This window comes from Melanerpes formicivorus, unplaced genomic scaffold, assembly GCF_026170545.1.
Source record: "Melanerpes formicivorus ecotype bairdi unplaced genomic scaffold, bMelFor1.0.p_v2 SCAF_65, whole genome shotgun sequence".
NCBI lineage: Eukaryota > Metazoa > Chordata > Aves > Piciformes > Picidae > Melanerpes > Melanerpes formicivorus.
The window spans coordinates 2,771,348-2,792,494 of NW_027142417.1; the positions used below are offsets into that span (position 1 = coordinate 2,771,348).

At 50.2% G+C, this 21,147-nt stretch overlaps 2 protein-coding genes across 14 annotated transcripts in view; one reads left to right on the top strand and one right to left on the bottom strand.

Annotated features, from left to right (window-relative positions):
- Positions 1 to 7,760: 7,760 nt before the first annotated feature.
- On the bottom strand, positions 7,761 to 12,892 carry COPS5 (COP9 signalosome subunit 5). The gene is made up of 8 exons (XM_068162526.1): positions 12,657 to 12,892; positions 12,320 to 12,554; positions 10,760 to 10,888; positions 10,461 to 10,526; positions 9,481 to 9,566; positions 9,161 to 9,272; positions 8,752 to 8,900; positions 7,761 to 8,158 (listed from the first exon to the last, which is right to left on the bottom strand). Exons 1-8 carry the CDS (start codon positions 12,812 to 12,814, stop codon positions 8,074 to 8,076), a joined length of 1,020 nt encoding a protein of 339 aa, XP_068018627.1. The 5' UTR covers positions 12,815 to 12,892; the 3' UTR covers positions 7,761 to 8,073.
- A 21-nt stretch (positions 12,893 to 12,913) lies between these two features.
- Positions 12,914 to 21,147, top strand: part of CSPP1 (centrosome and spindle pole associated protein 1) — a 32,001-nt gene continuing 23,767 nt past the window's right edge. For 4 of the 13 annotated variants that reach the window (XM_068162512.1, XM_068162514.1, XM_068162513.1 and 1 more), the window contains exons 1-5: positions 12,916 to 13,233; positions 15,933 to 16,036; positions 17,150 to 17,246; positions 18,095 to 18,195; positions 18,949 to 18,972. In XM_068162512.1, the coding sequence (XP_068018613.1) occupies positions 15,935 to 16,036; positions 17,150 to 17,246; positions 18,095 to 18,195; positions 18,949 to 18,972 (324 nt within the window). In that variant the 5' untranslated portion in view covers positions 12,916 to 13,233; positions 15,933 to 15,934. Of the gene's footprint in view, positions 13,431 to 14,193; positions 14,848 to 15,932; positions 16,037 to 17,149; positions 17,247 to 18,094; positions 18,196 to 18,948; positions 18,973 to 21,147 lie in introns of those variants that run through there. The other 9 variants (XM_068162516.1, XM_068162517.1, XM_068162519.1 and 6 more) reach the window with 8 other exon arrangements.

The following is a 21,147-nucleotide window of genomic DNA, read 5'->3' on the forward strand; positions in this document are numbered from 1 at the left end:
CAGTGGGAAGAGCCCCACGAAGAAGCATTACAGCTGCTAATATTTGAAGCCACTGCCCACCAAGCTCTTGGTCCTATTCACCCTACTGACCCTGTGCACATTGAATGGGGATTTGCTAAGTCTGGCTTATCAGTACACTTATGGCAAAAGGGTCCAGAAGCCCCTGTCAGACCAATTTCATTTTACAGTCGTAGTTTTAAGGATGCAGAAAAAAGATACACGGTGTGGGAAAAGGGTTTGTTTGTGGTTAGTTTAGCCCTGCGGGAAGCTGAGAAGACCATTAAACAGCAACAAATAGTACTTAGAGGCCCATTCAAAGTAATTAAGACAATTCTGGCAGGAACACCACCACCTGAAGGGGTGGCCCAAAGAGCCTCTGTGAGGAAATGGTATGCCCAGATAGAGCACTACTGTGACATCTTTTCAGTATCTGAGGGAACCACCAAAATGTTGACCTTCCAGGAGGAAATGGGTCCAGACTGGGAGGCTAACAAACCGTCCTCCGTAATACAAATAGCACCTACATTCTCTGGACAGATACTGAATGCATGGTTCACAGATGCCTCCTCTAAGCGGGAAGGGAAGACCTGGAAGTACAGATCTGTGGCACTCAGTGTGGATACCAATGAACAGATAATTACTGAAGGGGAAGGTAGTGCTCAAGTGGGGGAGTTGATTGCAGTCTGGAGTGTTTTTCAGCATGAGGCTGAATCTACTTCTCCTGTCCACATCTATACTGACTCCTATGCTGTATTTAAGGGCTGTACTGAATGGATACTCTTCTGGGAGGAGAATGACTGGGAAGTTAATAGAATACCTGTATGGCAGAAGGAGAAATGGCAAGATATTCTGGCCATTGCTAAAAAGGGAAAATTCGCAGTGGGATGGGTGGCCTCCCACCAAGAGGATGGTTCCTCTGCTAGCCAATGGAATGGCAGAGCAGATGAACTAGCCAGATTGGCTCCCCTGCAAAACACCCAAATAACAGAAAATTGGGAACGGTTGCTAGAATGGCTGCATGTGAAAAGAAAACACTCTGGAATAAAAGATCTGTATTGTGAGGCCCAAGCAAGGGGTTGGCCAGTTAGCAGAGAAGAGTGCAAGACTTGTGTCTCTGCTTGTGACCAATGCCGCACCCGTTTGGAAAGACACCCTCTGGAAAATGACCCCCTGCACCTAAGAGAGGGGAAAGGGCTGTGGGAAGCTTGGCAAGTGGACTATATTGGCCCTTTCCGAAAATCAGAAGGGAAGCAATATGTGTTGGTCGGGGTAGAAATAGTGTCAGGATTGGTCTCGGCTGAGGCATTTGCCAGAGCAACTGGGGAAAACACAGTAAAGGCACTGAAGGGGTGGTTTGGTACATTCCCTAAACCACAGTCCATCCAATCAGACAATGGTTCCCACTTCACTGCCAAAACAGTTCAAGAGTGGGCAACCCAGGAAGGAATTACTTGGGTATATCATACCCCCTATTACCCACAAGCAAATGGAATCGTGGAACGAACCAACGGTCTGTTAAAACGCTTTCTTAAACCTCATATGCCAGGATGGGCTGAGCGGCTAAGGGAAGCATTGACCAGTGTTAATTGCCGTTGGGGGGTAAACGGATGCCCAAAAATTACAGCCTTTTGCCCCAAAGCCCCAGAAATCATACCAAGCATACTTGAGCATTCCAAATCTCCCTCATACTCTCCAGGCCAACCAGTTTTGGTTGAACTCCCCACTGTGGGAACAATACCCCTGGTACTCGAAACTCCAATTAATAAATATACCTGGAGGGCAAAAGATGCTCATGGAAAAGAATTCAAGATTAATACAAGGTGGATTATTCCATCTTTCTAATAATAACTATCTACCGGTTCCCTAAAATGGACCGAGTCCGTTTTCTTTTTTTTTTCTTCTAGGTGAAAGACCCGAGGTCTGCCTTAGAGAACCTGTGGAGCTGTTGATCATCTGCATGACCTTCTGGGAAACTGCTTTATCCATGTGATATTCCCTATGATATGAACAAGATGTTTGTCTTTCTATTTTGGTGTACCCTTGGAGCATTAACCCTTGATATTTCTGCATCTGCCCCCTCAGACCCTAATGAGGGGTTTCTTGTAACCAATCTATTCATGCAGCTGGCAGAAGAAGTGTCCTCTGTGTACAACCTTACGAACTGTTGGGTGTGTGGTGGGCCGCAGGGATTCGAAGCATGGCCTTGGGTTTCGACTCCAGTAGCTCCCAAATGGCTTGTAAGCTCCCTTAGTGAAATGGACAAAAACACCTTTTGGACTGAAGAAGATACAGCCCCATGGCCAGTCCAGTATCCAGGCCAAGGAATCTATTGTCTAAACCGCACACAACCTGGTGGTGTTTTTGTAGGTAGAAGTACATGTCAATGGACATTTACATATCGTAATCTGAGATTACAAAACCAAAAGAAAAGACCCAGTTTTAGGCACACATCTGGGTGGATGTGGGTTAATAAAACTGGGGGAGTTAAGGACTTTGAGGGGTTTTGGTCAAGAGAAAATGTGTCTCGTATATATGATTTCAGAGAAAGATTTGGTCCACTCCTCTACCAATCGTGTGAGTGGAAAAATGATTCGGGTGCTTGGTATTGTACAATGGTGGGTCATGCCCACCCTGAGGGGAGATGGAACCATGTCCTTTTCCCTAATCCATTGGGCATGACAAATTCTACATATTTCCAGATGCCTACAACCCCCACAGGCCTGTTTGAAAATGGAACTACTGCACTGAAAGGCCATTATTGGATATGCGGGCACCGGGCCTATAAAAAATTACCACGGAATTGGACCGGGATATGCTATGTTGGACTAATCCACCCATTGTTTTTCTTACTCCCAGGTGGAGAAGGAAATGCCCTGGGGATCAAAGTATATGATAACCTGGGAAAAAGGAAGAGGTCCATCTCCACTCACTTGACCAGGGGTAGTGGTCAACAATGGGGAAAGGGTGAATGGACCCCCCAAAGGATTATTGAATATTATGGTCCTGCCACCTGGAACCCCTATGAAAGGATTAGTGGTGCTCGAGAACCAATCTATAACTTAAACCGTATCATAAGGCTGCAAGCCCTCTTAGAAGTAATCAGCAATGAGACAGCTCATGCCCTAGATTTATTAGCAGATCAAGCTACACAGATGCGAACAGCCATTCTACAACATAGGATGGTTCTCGATTATTTGTTAGCAGAAGAAGGAGGGGTCTGTGGGAAATTAAATGATTCTAACTGCTGTCTACAAATTGATGACAATGGAAAAGTAGTAAAAAAAATATCATCTGGACTGAGGAAGCTAACACATGTCCCTGTCCAAACTTGGGAGGGATGGGATATGAGCTGGCTCTCCTGGCTCCCAGGAGGACTGTGGATGAAACAATTGTTGTATTATTTGTTATGTGTTTTGGCCTTGTTACTCCTTTTACCCTGTATTATTCCCTGTTTTATACATTTGATTCAACATGTAGTATCTAATATGCAATTTGTAACTAATGACGATGTAAAACAGATTCGTGCCATTAGGCGATCAAAATGTATTGTAAAAATTGTTTAAAAATCCTTTCCTTTCCTTTCTTTTCTTTCTCTATGTCCACTTTCTCACTTTTATCTTTGATTGACGGGGTGGTGTGGAAGACGAGAAGTTTGTCTCTCTTAATGTAAATCAACAAAGATAAACTGATAGCAGAGCCACTGGAAAGACCAATCCTGGATGCAAATCAGCTTGTGATTGCATCATGATAACGTCGGACTACAACAATGGACCTAACGACCCAGCCATCACGCTTTTTGGACAGGGTGGTTCCCGCCCATCAAGTACCTTGGGCAGGGTGACAACAATGGACCTAACGACCCAGCCATCACGCTTTTTGGACAGGGCGGTTCCCGCCCATCAAGTACCTTGGGCAGGGTGATACGATGGTTTCCACCACCTGTGTAAAGGAATGTGGGAAGACTTGTCTGAATGGAAGGGGGGGGACGGAGGCCCCCCTCGCCTCCATCCAAAAATCTTGCCCACATACACAGCGATACACAGAAAGATTTCCGGGGGAACAGATACCTGGATTATTTCCTTGCCTCTGGAATACCTGACATTCCAACACCTGCCTGAGGACTAAAAAAACTGTATAAAAGACCTGAGTGACACTGTCAAGGAAGAAGAGAGAAGACGGCACCATAACATCACGGGGCAACGCAACGCATCTTGGACTCTCACCACCCCTGACCGTTGGTAATATAATCTCTTTCTGACTTTCTCCTTCTAATTCCTTCCCTCTTCTCCCTCTCTCTCTCCCTCTCTCTCTCTCCATTTTCTCCCTCTCCCTTCTTATGTCCACTTTATCTAATAAATAGTCTAGCTGTTGATACTTTGGCCTCGTTTGTGCCTTTAATTTCACAACACGGGAATATTTAAAAGAACTGTGTCTCCGGACCGAGACATCTAATGTCTCCGGACCTTGACAGTTGTGTCAGGTAATGAGCAAGACAGATACCCATAGAAAATGCTCACACTTGTGGCTGTGAAGCCTGACCATTCCTGACACGCTTTTCCAGGGCCAGCTTTCAGACTTTTTATTCAGTCAGAGCTTTTTGTGGTTTTGTGGCTAGACAGCTGTCTAAAATGCAGTCAGCACAGTTGCTTCAGCAGAGTGGATTTAGTGTGTAAAACAGGCTAAAAAGACTGTTTTCACTGAATTTAAATCTCTTTGGGTTTGGATGTTTCTAAAGGCAGCCAGTGCACTGCTCTCAGGAACACAGGGCAGAGCAAACAGGGCTTCAGTTCCACTAACCCTGCAGAGAGCTGGAGGGAACTGTGAAAAACTGAAGCTCTGGTTGGTTGTGTGTGACATTTGCAGCCTGCTGCTCATCTCTCTTGCACTCTCTGCCTGCATACACTGCAAAGCAACTTCTAACCCCATCAAACAGAGAGGGAATGCAACTGGCCTTCAGTTCAGATGGTTGTAATTACCAAAGGTTGTTTGCCATTAGATGCAGGCACAGAAATTAATTTCCTTTTGTAATGAAGGAATACACAAGCCCTGAGGAAATCAGGACTAAAGCAAACAGAGGCTCACAGAGGAAATGATGGACAAATTACACAGGAGTTGAATGCATATTTCAGCTGAAAATGAAGAGTTCCTAAAGCAATCTATTTATAATCCCCTCAAAGGGCTCAGGCATTTCCTATCCCTGATGGTCCAAACAAGCTATGCAAAGCAGAGCAAACCTTCTCTGCTAACAGTGCTGTTAAGGATGTCTGTGGAAGGTGGCAGCGCCTGACAAGCTGGAGATTGTGGAGACAGCAGTGACCTCCATGTACAGAAATGCTGGTGCTTGCATAGCCTTTTTCATCTGTCTTTTTAAAGGGCTGATGATTGAGCTTACTGTTTCACAGAGGAAAACAGACACCAGCTCTGGCCAAACTGCCTTGCTGGGGTTTAGTCACTCCTGGCTTGTGGAAAGTCAGGAAGAAACCCCAGTCCTCTGGAGATGCAGTCCTGTGACCTATCCACTGGACCATGCTACTTCCCAGAGTACTGTAGCTTTCAGAAAGCCCTGCATGGAGCAATTTTTCATAATGAAAAACAAACCAAATGTCACAGTGAATATTTTCATGTGGTAGAAGTTTCATCTGAGGGTCAGAATTAACTTGCCTAAATTACACATTTCCTCCTGGATATTATTCCTAGGCTCTGAAAAGGAAAGCTACAGCTCATAAAAACCCCACCAAACAACACCCCGAGGAACAAGATACTTCATTAACTCCTTAAAGGTCCAGCATAATTGTTCTTAACTGCAGAACAATCCTTCAGCTAGCTGGAGACTCTGAGGGCAGTGCTTTGTGGCACAAGGGAAATAAAACCCCACAAACCCCTTAGCGCATGCAATTAATCTTGGGTATCCTCACCCCATACTTAATCATGTGCATCTCAGGGGACCTGTGACCTTCAAAGGATAGAAACTTAACTCAGTCATGGTTAAGTTTTGTCTGGTTTTGTACTTTGGAAAGTACTTGCTGTTTTATCTTGGGTCTAGTTTATGATAGGTATGATGCAGAGAATCTTTACATTGGGGTTTCAAGAACCACTCTAAATAGTGTGTATAAATGTGAGGGTCATAAGCACACAGCAAAAGGAGAGCCCAACTCTGATGGGGACTTCTGGGGCCACAGCAACCGCCTCAAGTGTCAGGAAGCACCGGACAGGATGAGGCATAAGCATATCCCAAACCAGATGCAGGTAAAGCTTTATCAATGCACAAGTTACAGAAGTGCAAGAAAGTGAAGCTTTATTTACTGACTAGCAGGTCTGGAAGAGCTGATTCCATTCAGTCTGAGCTATTGTGCACACAGTGCCACTGAGGCAAGGAAAGCAGAGTGCCTTGGAAAGCAGGATCTGAGCAGAGACAGTGTGGGGTGAGGGCAATCCCAGAGACAGCAAGCAGAGCTTTGTAACCAGCTCACAGCTGCTTGCTGGTCCTGTACCAGAATCAAAGATGTAGGAGAAGTTGACAAGCAAGTTCCCCACGAGCCAGCAGTGTGCTCCTGTGGCCAAGGCCAATGATCTCCTGGGGTGTGTTAAGAAGAGTGATCAGGAGGTCAAGGGAGGTTCTGCCCTAGTGAGGCCATATCTGGAGTACTGGGTCCAGTTCTGGGCTTCCCAGTTCAAGAGACACAGGGAACTACTGCTGGGTGCTTAGGTCCTGTGCCTGCTTGTACATACGAGTAGTGCTGCCATTTCCAAGGAAATCCACAGCTTGCTTCTGCCTTCCTCACCACTGCTCTGCTGGAAGAGGCTCAGGTTGTTCTGAAAACCTGCACATCTGATACCATCTCACCTTCACTGGCCTCAGTTATTTTCCTATGCTTAGATGCTGCTGCTTCAAAACTCTGGAGGAATGTCTGCTTCAGGGTATCTGCAGTTCCCTGCTGAATGACAACTTGCCCTGTTAGCTGGGGTCCATGTGGATGGAAAGCCCCCAAGGAGTAATTGCTATTAAAATTCCCAGACTAAAGCAGAACCAAACCCCACATCAAGGCAGAGCTGAGGATTTTCAGTTCCTTAAGGTACAAAGTGTAATGGCCTCTTGTACAAAGCATAAATGATCCCCAAAGTAAACATTCCCCAAACCCCAGGAAACTCAGGATTAAGGATAAAAACTTAAGCCCAAACATCTTGAGTTATTGAAATACAGCACAAGAGCCTCCAAAGCAAGCTGGGATCAGCCCTGCAGCAGCAGCAGCTTCTAAGCCAGGGATGATGATTAATGTGGGTTAGGATCTGTGGCCCTAAATGAGCCCCTTTCAGAGATATTAATTAGTTATTTGGTCCTTCTGCATGCAGCTAGTGGCTGGGACAAGAAATGGGAAGTGAGCAGGAGGAGAACAATGCTGCAGAACCATAACACTCGTTTCACTCCAGAGCTGGTTGTCACCTCAATAGTGATCCAGCGTGAAGCTACAAGCAAGATACTGCTGCACCATGCAGCAATGTTGCAGTGCTGGGAGAAGGAGCCAGTTCTGGCTGCCCCACAAAGTCAGGAAAGGCTCCATTAGCTGTAAGGGCTTGGTAACAGAGGAGCAAATGGGACTTCAGCTCCTAAGATTAAAGACAGAGATGAAATTCTAAGTGACGACAGCTCCCGCTGCAGAGGGTGCCTCCCAGGTGGGAGGGCCCAGCCCTCCTCTGCAGAGCACCAGCAACAAGAGTAAAGGGAGGAGAAGCTTTGCCAAGAACTGCAAGGCCCAGAGCACTCATTTTCCAAATGGTTTTATTGCAGTTGGATAATGGAGATAAATACTGAAGAGCAAAAGCCAGTGAGTGACAGTTCATTGGCTGTTGGAACAGCTCTCTGAACCGGTTGTGTTCTACGATAAAGAACAAAAGGCTGCACTACACTTGGGAACATTCTGTGCTTGAAAGCCAGTCAGACAGGTGGGGAATATTAAAGGACTACAAATTACATGAATCATTTTCCACTCCAGCTTCATTTCCCACACTGAGCGAGTCCAGGCGAGGAAACTCGTGCCTTCTGCCTCGGCGATGCCTCTCACCTGGGGATGCACTTCAGGCTATGTTAATTTGGTTAAAAAGTTTATCTTTAATAACCTGAGACATCAGTCCGTGGATAGCTTCTATGGTGGTCTTGCAGCTGGAAACCAAGCAGAAAGTCAAGGTTGGCCAAACCCTGAGCTGTCACTTAATCTGAACATACCCAGCTGGGCTGGAAGTTCAGGGTGCCCATAACCCCATGAATCTTAGCAGCTGTCTGGAGAGGAGGAGAAGTCACACAGAGCAGTTCAGCCGTGGCTGCCAATTGCTGTTTGTTGCTTAAAAAGTAAAGTGAGGAGCAGCACACACAGGAAACAAAGCCAGAAAGTCCTTTGGCAGTTCAGGACACCTCATGTTAACAGTAGGGAGTGAGCAATGTGGGCATCTGAGCCTAAGAAAAATCAACCACAGTCCTGAGGACTGGGGCTGGATGCTGAATGTTAGCAGGGATTCTTTGTTCATTAAACCAGAGAGGAGTTTAGTGCAGAAACAAAGCTTCTGAAGCCTCCAGTGGCTCTCCAAAGGCAAGGCTTTCTGAGATCCTCAGAAGCACCCAGTGACATCTGGAGTCTCCCATTCCTCTCTCTAACAATTCTCTATAACCTTGGGAGGTTACAATTAAAGGCAGGATGAAAGTGTACCAGAACCCCCACTTTTCAGAGGGAAGAAGACACCTCCTGTGTGTTCTCTTACCTGTCTCTTGTGGCTTTTGCAAGCTTGTCTTCGGATTTCTTATCGTGAGTCTCTAACCCCAGCATGAAACTGCCCCTTCCAAGCTGAGCTTCTGACTGCTCCAGTTTTTCAGACAAATCAAAGACCTGGCCAGTGGTGTAGTCAGCATTCTTGGGAGAAAGAAGGCAGCACACATTCAGCTCTAAGCTACAAAAATTCAAGCAGGGTACTCAAAATGTGAGAAGAGCTTTTAAGCCACTGCAGATGTCAGGACAGCCTGGTGGGGTGGTTCTGGCGGTGCAAAAGGTCCACAGTGGACTTGCACAGAAGGAAGGTTTTGCTGCTGAGCTGCTACACTGCAGTGTCTGTTGCAAGCCCTTCTGAACAGGGCCCATGCAGCACGTCTGGGTCAGAGCCCCCTGGTGCTTACCGTGAGCAAGCTGGAGGAGCTGAGCGTGTTCACCCAGTACTTGTTCCACAGCAGCTCCAGCAGCTTGCGGTCCAGAGATGACTTGAAGTAGGAGACTTCCAAAGCATAATACCTTTCAAAACAAACATGCAAATCAAGCAAGCTGCCATCCAGGTCTGTTATTTGGCTGTGCCACCTGAAGTGTCAGCCCAAATCAACAGTGCTAAAGCCACACAACTTCAGGAGTTCAACCACCCCAAGAAATGTTCTGTGTCCTGAGTCACTCACCTAGACACCACAACCAAGGACCTGTGCTAGAGGCAGTCATTTTTGTTACTTACTGTTTACAGTGCACACCAAAGTCTTCTATTTTATTAAGTGGGATAGTCTGGTATTCAGAGGGACCTTCATCAGGAGGTTTATAGCCCTAGAAATTCAACAGAGGGCAAAGGTAACACAGCAGTTTGGGGACTTTTAAAAATGCCTAAGTTCTTTGAAAGCACTTCACAGAAGTTCTAATGTCTGCAGTTCTCATTTATCTTTCCTAGGGAAAATGGAATTTCCCCCAGTAGCCTGCAAGGTGGAATGTGCTTGGCTCTGAGACTCACATCTGGCTTTGCTGGCAGTCATTGTGTTTGCAGGTCTGTCAAACAGCAAGGTGGGCAGAGCTGAGAGAGCTCACACAGGATGGCAAGCTGTGATTAGATCAAAGAGCAAGCTGCTTCTGAGACATTTTCCTACCTATCCTTGGAAGCTATTTGGTTTCAGGTGCAGGATTCTCCCTGCTCAGAATTCTGAAGGAATATGAAGTGGTTTTACCTACAGAAGCCAACCCTGAATCACCAGCTCCAAGATCTCCTGTGCATTTGCCAACACTAAAGTAATGCTCACAACTGGGAACCCCTCAGGAACATTTTGCTGATTGCAGTTTTCCTGGCCTTTGGCCTGAAGTGCTCAATGAGGAACTGGCACTTTGTAGGATGTACCTGAACTTTGTTAGACTGATTTTGATGGATGCTGCTACAGCTCTCTCCATTAAAAATGGTGATATGGAGCTGTGCAATTTTAGCACAGCTCCACTCTCTAGATTGAACACTGTCAAAAAGCAATGAAACACAAACTAGAAGTCAAGCTCTGTAAACATAATCAATAGCCAAAGACAGACAATAACAGTGTATCAGCAGGGCTGGCTTCCAGCATGAAGGATGAGGCACAGCAGAGATCAAACTGGCAGATGGTCGAAGTGCAGCAGTCTCAACCGAGTCATAGATTGGCTCCAAAGACAGTTCAGTCATCACAGACCGGAATGTTAACTACTTACCTTAGGGTATGTCCTGAATGCTCCAAGGTTGACTTTGCCTGCAGATATTGTTCTTGTGGGATCGATCTGTAGGGGACAGGCAGTGCTTATGGTTATCTGCATTTCAGTAATTAGCAGAGAACTACATTAACTTTGAGGCACCATCTCACACCTCCCTCTGCAACACACACTGCTGGAATGTTAACAGGCAGAAACCTAACCCTCCTTCCCTACACGGTGATCTCAAAGGTCTCTTGAGAGTCTCTTCCTACCTTGACAGTTCTACGGCTCTATGATTTGCTCTGCAGCTTTGTGCTTACCACCACTGCTACAAAGGGCTCCTGGAACTGCTGGTTGAGCATCTGGGTGCTGACGTCGATGCCCGAGAGCCAGCAGCCGTAGCCGGGGTGGCTGTGGTACCAGCCGATGGCGTTCTCCAGCCGCCCGACCTAAGAGCAGTGAAAGGAAACGGAGCCCAATTAACGCCCATTCGAGAGGCTCAGCTGCCCTCTGCGGGGCCTTCCCGCCTACTGCAGCGCCGGGAGAGGCTACAAACCCACACAGCCAGCAGCTCACTCGCGCTGAGCTAAATGCTACCCACAGCCCCTGCTCTGGCACACTGTTTCCGAGCAGCTGTGCAGTCTGCACTGTCAGCACCCTCTGCTACAGAGCAGAGAACATGAAGGAGCCAGGAGCAGCTCCTTCTCGACAGCTGAAGTACAGAGGAGACTGCACAAGGTGAGCTGGTCAGGAAGCTGGGGCTCTTCTGTGTGGAGTGGAGATGACACAAGCACATCAGATCTCCCCGGGTGCATGGTATGACAGTGGAGAGCCAGTGCTCACGAGTGCTGCAGCACATCTCAGAAGCATCCAGAGAGACTACCACTAGGTTTAAAACAACTTCAGAGAGGCATGGTTTCAAGCAGTGACAGAAATGATCTCCAGAGCACGCTGTGCAAGCCAAAAGATGGATTCCTGACATTTTTAGGATCAGAAAAGCTTGGACTGGGAGTTTCCAAACAGTGCCCTCAACTCCCTCTACAAATACTGGGAGAAAACAAGCACCTAGCACACCGAGTGTGTAGTCCTCGCTCAGGAACTGCTTGCTGCCTGCTCCACCCTGCACGTTAGGTATGGCCCTGCACACCTGCTCTGAACAGAGCTGTGCCTGTGGATGCATCACCTGCTCGCTTCTGCCCAGTACTGAAGGTGTCAGGAAGGTTAAGCCCCACCTCCCCCCCTTGTTTCATCTGCAAGGAACCTGCTACAGCCACAGAAATACTTCCTGAGCAATGACAATCGTTTATGCAGGACGATCCAGTACTCGAGGGCCTACTGTAAGACAGAAATGCAGGGGTGAAAACGTTCACAGGGCTCTGAGTTATTTACTGCTAACTCTCCTGCTGTTGCTGGGAGAGAATCCTGAGCCAGACATTTTGCAATCTGCAATCAGCGAGGGCAGCTGAGCTAAACTGGCTTCAGGTGAAGCCTATCACATGAAAATTACCCTCAGTATAAAGGGGGGGGGGGGGGGGGGGGGGGGGGGGGAAAGCTTGGTGAGGGTAGGGCTCTTCTCGATCCTGCTGCTCTTAAGGACCACTTTCCTGTTTATTGTGACTGCTGTACCTCTCCTGGGCCGAGGATAACTTTAGATACTGGATACCGGGGTGAGTTTAACCGTTTCTTTAAATCCCTTCCTGTTGCAACCCCGAGGGTCTCCTCTCCTTTTCCTCCTCCCCTTCTTTGGTGGGGAAGTGTCCTGGGGTGATGGAGCTACTGCTGGGGGTTAGAGCCAGACAAGGGCTGAAGGCGTTGCTGTGCGATGAGCTGAGATCCACAGCCACCCCGCGGAGAGCCGGTCTCCCACCTCCCCTGCTCACCTGCTTTGCGTTCTCGATGTAGGCAGCCATGTACTCGTAGGCGGCTGCCTGCGCGTTGACGCGGGTCTCGGTGCCCTCCACCGGCAGAGCGAAGCTGTCCATGATGATCATGGTTTCCCCGTCCACCTTGCCCAGCATGAGCCCCATCACCTCCAGGTTGCCCCCCGACCGGGCGTGCATCACCATCTTCAGGAGGGCCAGGGCCGAGATCTTGCAGTACTTGAAGTAATGGTGGCTGCGGGGAGAGGCGGCGGGAGCCATCAGGGCCCGCGCCGCAGCCCTCCCCTCCCGCCCCGGCCCCGCGGCCCGCCCCGGCCCCGGCCGCGCTCTCACTCACTCCTTGGTCCAGGGCTTGGCCGCCAGGATCTCCTGCTGCTGCTTGCGGTCGTATTTGTAGATCTCGTCGATGCTCTGCGCCTCCTGCATGTTGTTGGCCAGCTCCCACGTCTTCTGCGCCATGCTGCTGCCGGCGCCGCCGCTGCCCGCCGCCGCCATCGCGCCCCGCACCGGGCCCGAGCCTAGCCCTGCCCCGTCCCGCCGCCCCGGCAGAGCCAAGCGAGGCGGGGCGGTGGCGGGAGGCGGCGGCAGGGGCCGCGCAGGCGCGGCGGCGCGGGGCTCGCTGCGGGGGGGGCGGGAGCCGGCGGGCGGCTGCGGGGCCGCTCTCCGCGCCGCGGTTACGGCATGTCGCGGCACGACTCGCGCCTTCGGGGGGTCACGGCTCCCTCCTCCCGCTCGCCATCGGCCGGGCGGCGCCTCGGAGGGGGCGGCCTGCGGAGGGGAGGCCGCTGCCTGCCCCCGGTGCCGGCCCCGCGGCGGGACAGAGGGTTCCTCCGGGGCGGCAGGGGGCGCTGCGGGGCGCCGGTTTCCGGGGAGGCGGCAGCGGGAGCGGGACGCGGGGAGAGCGGCGGGCGCCGGTGAGCGGAGCGGTCGGGACGGCGAACACCGCGCGCACGCTCCCCGCCTCGGCCCGGTCTGCCGACCCCGAGCAGCCGGTCCTGCTCGGGCCCTCCCGGCTCGCCTCCGCAGTGGGCGGGACGGGAGCGGCTGGCTGGGGAGCAGCGTAGGAAGCGGGCCCTGCCGGGGGGGACACCGAACGGGGCCCCGAGCCATGGTACCGAGCACGGGGGTCCCCCCCGGGGGGCGGCGGGGGGTCTCCAGGCCTTTCCGTGGGGAGTCGGTGTGTTGTGCGGCTGTTGCCTAACAACGGTGCCGCGCTCCTTAAAGGGCCCGAGCCCGCAGCGCCGGCTGCCGCCCGGCCCTCCGCCGCCCTCCTGGCACACCCGGCCCGGGGGCCCGGGAGGGAGGCTGGGATGGGGGCCGGCCGGTGCTGCGGGCTGGGGAGCGGCGCTTCGCCAAGCTCTCGGCTTGGAGAAATAAACACGTTTCCTTGGCTCGGAAGGCTTCCCGAAATCCATGGGGTCTGGGTTAAAGCGTGCATCCATCGCTGGAGAGGCGGGTGGGTCCGTCCGGCGAGGGGAGGAATCTCGCCGGGCGCTTGGCTGGCTTACTGAATGAACTTTCATGTCGCGCCGGCGGTCTGCTCCTTTCCCCGCTCCCCTTCTCTGCCGGGTGGGGGAGCAGCTGCTGTAGCTCAGCCCCGGCACGGGCTGGCCGCGGACACGTGCGGCGCGCTCCGGGCACTCGCCTGGGAGCGGCTGCACTCCTGCGTCACTGGAGATGATCGGCTCGGGCAGAAGGGTGTGGGATGGAGAATGTCTCGCTGTTGTCTGGGAGGCGTGTGGCCCCTTCCCCTGCCTCTTCAGGGGTGCTGACACAGCTGGGCTGTAGCTTTAGTTGGCTTAGTGTGCTCCAAGGCCTGCAGCTGTGAGCTTTCCTCCCAGGGGTTGGGCTGGGACTGATTGGACTGATAGGTTTGGAAAGAAACTAACCCATCTGGAAATAGTAACCATAAAATGGTTTAGAATTGCCCGTGCTGCCCAGTTCCCCCCACAGGTGCCCTTCAAGGTGTGGCACAAGCTGTGGCAGTGTCCTTGGTGTGCAGAGGAGCAAGCCTCAGGCAGAGGCTTTCAGCAACCCTTGTCAGGAGCTGTCCCCATCAGCTTCTCCCCGCCAGGAGCAGCCCTGGCTGAGCAAAGCTGAACTGCTCACAGCAGGACGTTTTCTAATGCTCTTATTGCTGCCCATTGTTGGCTTCATACGGTGTGTGCAGACTTCAGAGAGGTGCTGAATTAGCCTCCACAACTGCTGTGCAATCTGAGTTTAGGGAATGGGTGGAAAGGGATTGCTTGGGAACCTGCGTGAGCAATCCTGCTGCTGGAGCTGTGGGGGGCTGTTAGAGGGGTTTGAGGCTCATCATTTGCTCCTCCATTTGTTGCTGCCATTAAGTGTTGGGGATTGTTTTGAGCAAGAGGGGACATGGGTCCCAGGAACACCTGTGCGATTCAGGCCTTGAAGAAGTCTCTGTTGATAATATAGCGGTGGAGTAGGAGATGTGGGAAAGTGCTGATTGCCTGGCGTGCTGAAGTCCAGCTGCCCCTGAGAAGGGAGGCAAGCAAGATAAGGAGGAGGTGAGATCTGGGAAAAAGAGCAATTAGACTGAGCAGAAGAAAGTCCACAGAGTTGTGAGAACAGTGATGTACCCTTTTAGAGAGAAACCAATAGTATGTGTTAAATTAGATAGAATTAACTATGCATAAGATAAGACTATAATGAAGTGTGGAGCAATAAAGGGGGATGATTACTGTCACTCATATTGAGTGCTGTCATCCCTGTCTCCGCTCTTGTCAAGCATGGAATAGAATGTCCAGACTCCTCTGCAGCCTGGGCTTTGCAAAGCTCCTCCAGTGGAGTTGGTGAGCATGCTGGGTGGAGATGAGGAGGATTGTGTGTACTCATTCTTTGGGGATTGCTTCCTGCTTTTTATGCTCTAGGATGAGGGTTTGCAGTATTCTCTCGCTGTGATCAGATCATCCTAGCAAGAAATACTCAGCCTGAGCATGAGCCTGAACTTCTGTGCAGCTCCCTTTCACAATGTGACTCGCTTACATGTTCATTGTGTTATCTGTGAGCAGCCAAGGACAGCAGCTTGCACATTTGAGATGCTGAATGCTCTGCTCTGAAGGGCTTTCAGCTCAGGACTCCTTGTGATCGTGAGTTGAGCACAGAATTGCTTGTACGATCGTTTAAAAAAGTTTACTTTAGAGTATGTGGATCTTACCCTTTCTGTACCTTTTCTTTTGGGGTGGGGTGTGTGTCTAATGGTACCTTTATCCTGTTTGTTTTAAATTGCCTAATCGTGTTGTTAGAGTTCACTAGCAATCTCGTGCTGGTGTGTAGTGAAGGGCCAGTGGCAGAGCTGCAGTTAGCCTACCTCAGAATGTGTTAACCAAGCTGGGGAAAAAGAGGAGAGAAATATTTTCAGCCTCATCACCTGGAATCTTTGTTTTCTCTCTGACATCAACTAACCTCCTCCAGGGGTGGGTTTCCTGAGTCAGGTGTTTTGGTGACCCAGCAAACATCTTAAGGCTTGTAGTTCTGAGGAGACAAAAAACCCCCAAACAAACACAAACGTGACTGAAGTGCTGTGACTGAGGTCGAAACTGCTGAGGCTCTGATGTTGGGGCAACGTTCTGTGTCTCTCCTGTCACCTCAGACATGATGGCGGACGACTTAGAGCAGTTTATTGAGGAGCAGAAGGCCAGGCTGGCGCAGGATAAGGCCGAGCTGGAGGAAGATCCACCCTACATGGAGCTGAGGGTAAGAGCTTTGCGGCTTCCCGGAGCCCGAGGGCGCTGTCCTGGGCTCGGCCACGATGGGGTTAAGCGGCTGGGCGGGGCCGCGCCGGATTGGCAGCCGCGCCAGCCAATGGGCCCTTGGATACCGTGACGTGATAGGGCCGCGGGCGCTGGGCGGGTGAGCGGCCGGTGGGCTGCAGTCGGCGGTGCCTGCGGTGCGCTCGGTCCCTCCCGCTGCTCCCCGCTCCCGGTACGCGCTCCTCCCCGTCCCAGCCCCCCCGGGCGGCTCTGTGCCCCCACTGTCCTCCTTCCCAACCATGCAGGACTTCTCTGTGCCCTCCGTTCCCCTCCCCATCCACCGCGGGTGGGGGTCTCGGCGGTGGCTGGCTCTGAGCTACAAACGCTCCCGTTGCTAGGGTCTCCGTTTTAGCTTGGTTTTGCTGTGCCCTCGGAGCTGGAGCTGTTACTGGGTTGTGTGCGAGACTCACCTGTTCCGGGGATAGTTTGTTTGTTGTGGGTTTGCAAACATCGTTGCCCCTGCACACATCAACATTTGTGTCCTACAAGCTTGTCAGTGGATACTGTTCCTTCCACTGCCCCTGGGAAACTGGCTAGCGGGGAGACAAGCTGGGGGAGAGGGTGTAAACATCCTCAAAACTTCTGTTACAGACGCTAACAAATACAAACAGCAAAGTACTTAATCCAGGAGAAGCAAAACACAAAGTGCTTAATCCAGGTGATTAAAGGAAATCCATCCTTATCCCCGTGCTCCTAGATAGTTGGAGCACTTAACTCCAAAGCTATAAAGCTTTTATAGTCTACAGGTCAGCATGAAGCTGTGTGCCAGCAACTGGCAAAAAAACTGTACCTAAACTATGCAAACTGAAGTCCTTGCTAAAACATGAGAGTTTTGCTCTGACCTTCTGACTTCCACAGCCCCAAACAGCTTGAGCTTTTAACAGCAGCTACAACTTGCTTGATGTGTTAATCCAGCAGCACTTTGGGTCTCCCCATTCTCCAGGGGGAAGAACTCTGTCAATAACTGTGATCTTACTTAGGATCAACAATGTTGTTGTTCCTTGGGATACCTGTTTTACCTCGTGATGCAAAGTGTTGTGTTGTGCTTTGCTTTCAGAATAAGGAGTCAGAGAAGCTTTCAGGGGCTAGCAAAATGTTAATCTCCGTGGCTAAAGAAAACATACCTCCAAACAGGCAACAGAACTATGCTTCAGGTACAGTATGTACAGTATTTTGGTGTCCTCTAGATTGAAGGAACATTTCATTACCTTTGAGAAGTTGTGGGCAGGGAATGAGTACTTTGGAGTTTTAGTGATGACACCACTGCTGAAGTCTTCCAAACACCTTGGGCTTGTCTGGAACTTCTTCTCCTTATGCTTTGTTTTGGGGAAGGATAATGTGCCAAGCACTCTCTTGTACTCCTTGTAAAGGTAGTTGCCTTTAAAACAAACACACACACAAAGGAAAAAGCCCAAACAAAGAGAACAAACCAGCAAAACCAGCCCCAAACAACCCTCTTGACAAACACAAACCCTAAACAAATGAAAAACTCAAGGAAAAGCTGCTTGCTGGTCCCTGGTAGGTAATCTCTTTTCCTGGTGCATTTGGGTGCAGCAAAAGCCTTGGAAGTTCATCTTTTGGCTGCACTTGACTCCAAGAGGATGCCTTCCCCCTGCTGGGGGGAAGCAGTATCCAGTCCTTTTTTTCTGTGCTTCCCCCCCAGCTCCTCACACAGAGAAGGTGATTTTCCTAGATTCATGATTCACAGAGTGGTTTGGGACCTTAAAGCTCATCCAGTTCCAGCCCCATGCCATGGGCAGGGACACCTCCCACCAGCCCAGGTTGCCTGAGATCTCATCCAACTCAGTGTGGAACATCCCCAGGGAGGCAACATCCACAAACTCCCTGGGCCACCTGTTCCTGCCTCCCCCCACCCTTTCTCCCCTGTTTTGGTGTGTAGTTCCTTTTTTCTTGCCAATATCTAATGAACACCCAGCTGTAGCTCTTGCAGGCTGTGCTTTCTGTTGGTGCAAAAGGACAACAGTATTTGTGCAACTTTCAGGTGACTGTGGCTTGAGTTTGCCTCTTGGTGAAGAATATGAACGCAAGAAGCACAAGCTGAAGGAGGAGCTTCGCCAGGATTATAAGAGGTACCTCTCTCAGGTGAGGCTTCCTGTCTGCTTCACTCAGCTTAGGGACTCTCTTAGAAGGCCTCTCATTTAAATGGACCTGCAGAGGGACTGTTCCAAAGGCCTGCAGGGACAGGACAAGAGGCCATGGTTTGAAATTAGAGCAGAGCAGATCGAGATTGGATGTGAGGAACAAGTTCTGCACCAGCAGGGTGCCAGAACTCTGCAACGGGTTGCCCAGGGAGGTGGTTGAGGCTCCATCCCTGAGATATTTGGGGTCAGGTTTGCCAACGCTCTGGGCAACCTGCTCTGGTGGAGGATGTCCCTGCTGACTGCAGGGGGGTTGGACTGGATGACCTTTGGAGGTCCCTTCCAAGCCAAACCATTCTGTGGTGCTCATTCTTCCGTAGTTAATTTAAATTAGATTGTTTCCTGAGGCTCTCAGTGTTCTGTCATTCAGGTAAGGATGCTCCTGTGATTGGTGTGACTCCCTCCATGACTTCTTTCCAATGCTATCAATCAAACCCCTTTGTTCTGCTCAGCATGAACAGCCATGGAAAGTGGAAATGGTTTGTATGATGAGGTGGCCTCACATTGGGAATATCCTGTGTCCCTTCTTGGCCAAACAGGAATAAAACAGCCAAGAGGAATTATTTGGCTCCTGATTTGAAGTACTGAGTGTCAGTGTCTTAAGCTGAAGGCATGAGCTGGCTTTGAGCAGAGACCTCTGAAGTCAAAGCATATCTGAGTTCCTCTTTTTGAACAGTATCTTTTCCCTGACTTTTAGGGTATTTCCCAGGCAAAAAGAAAGGTAGGGTGCCTGCAATGTAATCTAACTCTCCCCTTCCAATGAGTGCCTTTTGCTTTGTCTGAAAGCTTTGCCTTTGGATTAAAAACCGAAGGGAAATGGTTGCTGTGTTGTGCCTGGGTGTGCCTGTGCATGCTGTGATCAGCTGTGATTAACAGCAGTGGTTGCTCTGTGCAGGGGGATGGCTGACAGTTAGCATTTTCCATTAATCAGCTTTGTAAGCACTTGTTGATTGCTTGTTTCCCATTGCTGCTGCTGTTCCTGCTGGTGCTACAAAAGCTTCTCTTTCAGCAGAGGTTTGCTTCAAGGCTTGTCAGTTACATCCATGTTGAGAGCTCAGAGTTGTATGTTTTTCCTTCATAGACATACTTTATAAGGCTGGAATAAAATCATGAGCTCTGAAGTGTGGCACTGGAAGCAGAGTCAGGGCTTCCCTCTTCCCTGTCCCTCTGAAATCTCCTCAACAGTGCTCAGGAGAGCAGCAGAGCCTAGCACCCAGTGGGCAGAAAGCAGGGATGGAGGTGGTGTGAGGGGGGAAAACCAGTACCAGAGGCACATTTTGCCATTTGACACATTTTTGTGTCCTGATACTGCCATGTCTACGTGCCAGGGGATGCTGAGGGTCACATGCAACCCAAACCACTCTGATTTTGTGTATAACTGTCACACACTGTTGTTTGAATGAAGCAACTTCAGTCAAGGACCAGGAGGTAATGGATACCAAGCAGGTGGTGAAGTGAACTCTGTTAGTATGCCCTGGAATTCCTGCCCAGCAGCACAATTAACTAACTGCCCTCTCAACCTCTAAGCAAGGTGATCCTTCTTGATTGAGATTAAGCTCCAGAACAGAGTTAGGCTCTGTGGGGAGAGCTGGGACACAGCACACTTTAACCCAAGTAGCCAAATAATTTTTACACTAACTTCTTAGTGTGTTAGTCTCAGCTGAGCTTTGCTCTTCCAAACCTCAGGTCACAGAGTGTGTGTTGGTGTGGCTTTCCCTCTGGTGTAGTACACATCAGCTTGAAGAGCCAGGAGAATGATCTCTGGTTTGTTTTCCCCACACAAAGAGATGAAGCAGCCTTCAGCAGCTGTCCTGGTGAAGATGCTTTGGCTGATAACTTGTTTAGTCTCACACTTCCACATCAGCCTCTGGTTTTGGCAGCTAGCCTTTAAGATCAGAGGTAATCTCTGCAGATGTGGTCAAAGTGGGGAAAAGAATGAACCTAATGAGGATTACAATGGATTGGCTTCCATTAAAAGCACCTGAGCTCTCCATGGCAGTGCAGCTGTCCCTGTGCTGTGGTTATGAAATCCCTTACATCTGGTGGTGTGTGGTTGTGAAACAGCCCTCTAATGCTGTGGGTTTGTGCTGGGGAGGGCAGAGCTGCTCCTGGCTGACATGCCTCTAAGCTTTTAAGCTGTGTTATGACACAGATGATGGAAGGGAGCAATGCTGGTGACATCCATGTCTAACCCATTCCCCTCATCAGCCCTGCCACTCAGAGATGATCTTTTCATTGAGGATAATAGGATTTATGAAACAGATGAGTGACTGAGAATGGCCTGGGGGTGCTTTTAGTGAATGAGTGATGGGTAGAGCAGCCACTAGCTGAGGCCCTGTTCCAGCTCTGGTGGTTGATGTGAAATGCTGGAAAGTGACTGATGGCCCCTAAGGAACTGCAGGATTTGGGGGTGGGTCATTACCCCGAAAGTCTGGGGACTGCAGTTAGTGTTGAGGTGCAGAGTGGTGCCTGTGCTGGTGCTAGGAGGGCTTCCATCAGCTGGCTGCAGTTAGAAAAGGCAGTTTTCCACCTTAAGGAAGCCTGGGGAAATTCCTCCTGTACAGATGCTCGTGGTGATGCTGCTGGCTCCGAGGAGAGCTGAGTAACCAGGTGGGGTTTGAGCTACCACAGAGACTTTGTTACTGTACAGGGACTAGCTTAGGTAATCCTTGAAACTGTGTGACAGGGAAGAAGTGACAAAGACTTGCAAGCTCCAGCTGAAAGCCTGGCAAAGCCCTGTCTGCATTCCCTGCTTCCCTCCTTTGTGTGTTCCAAGCACATCCTCCACTTCCATGGTGCGAAGGTTGGCTTCAGTCTTTCAGTAACTCAATCAGCTTTCCTTCAGAAAATGAAACCATCTTTGTCATGTCAGGTTTGGTGGTTTGAAATGGGCTGA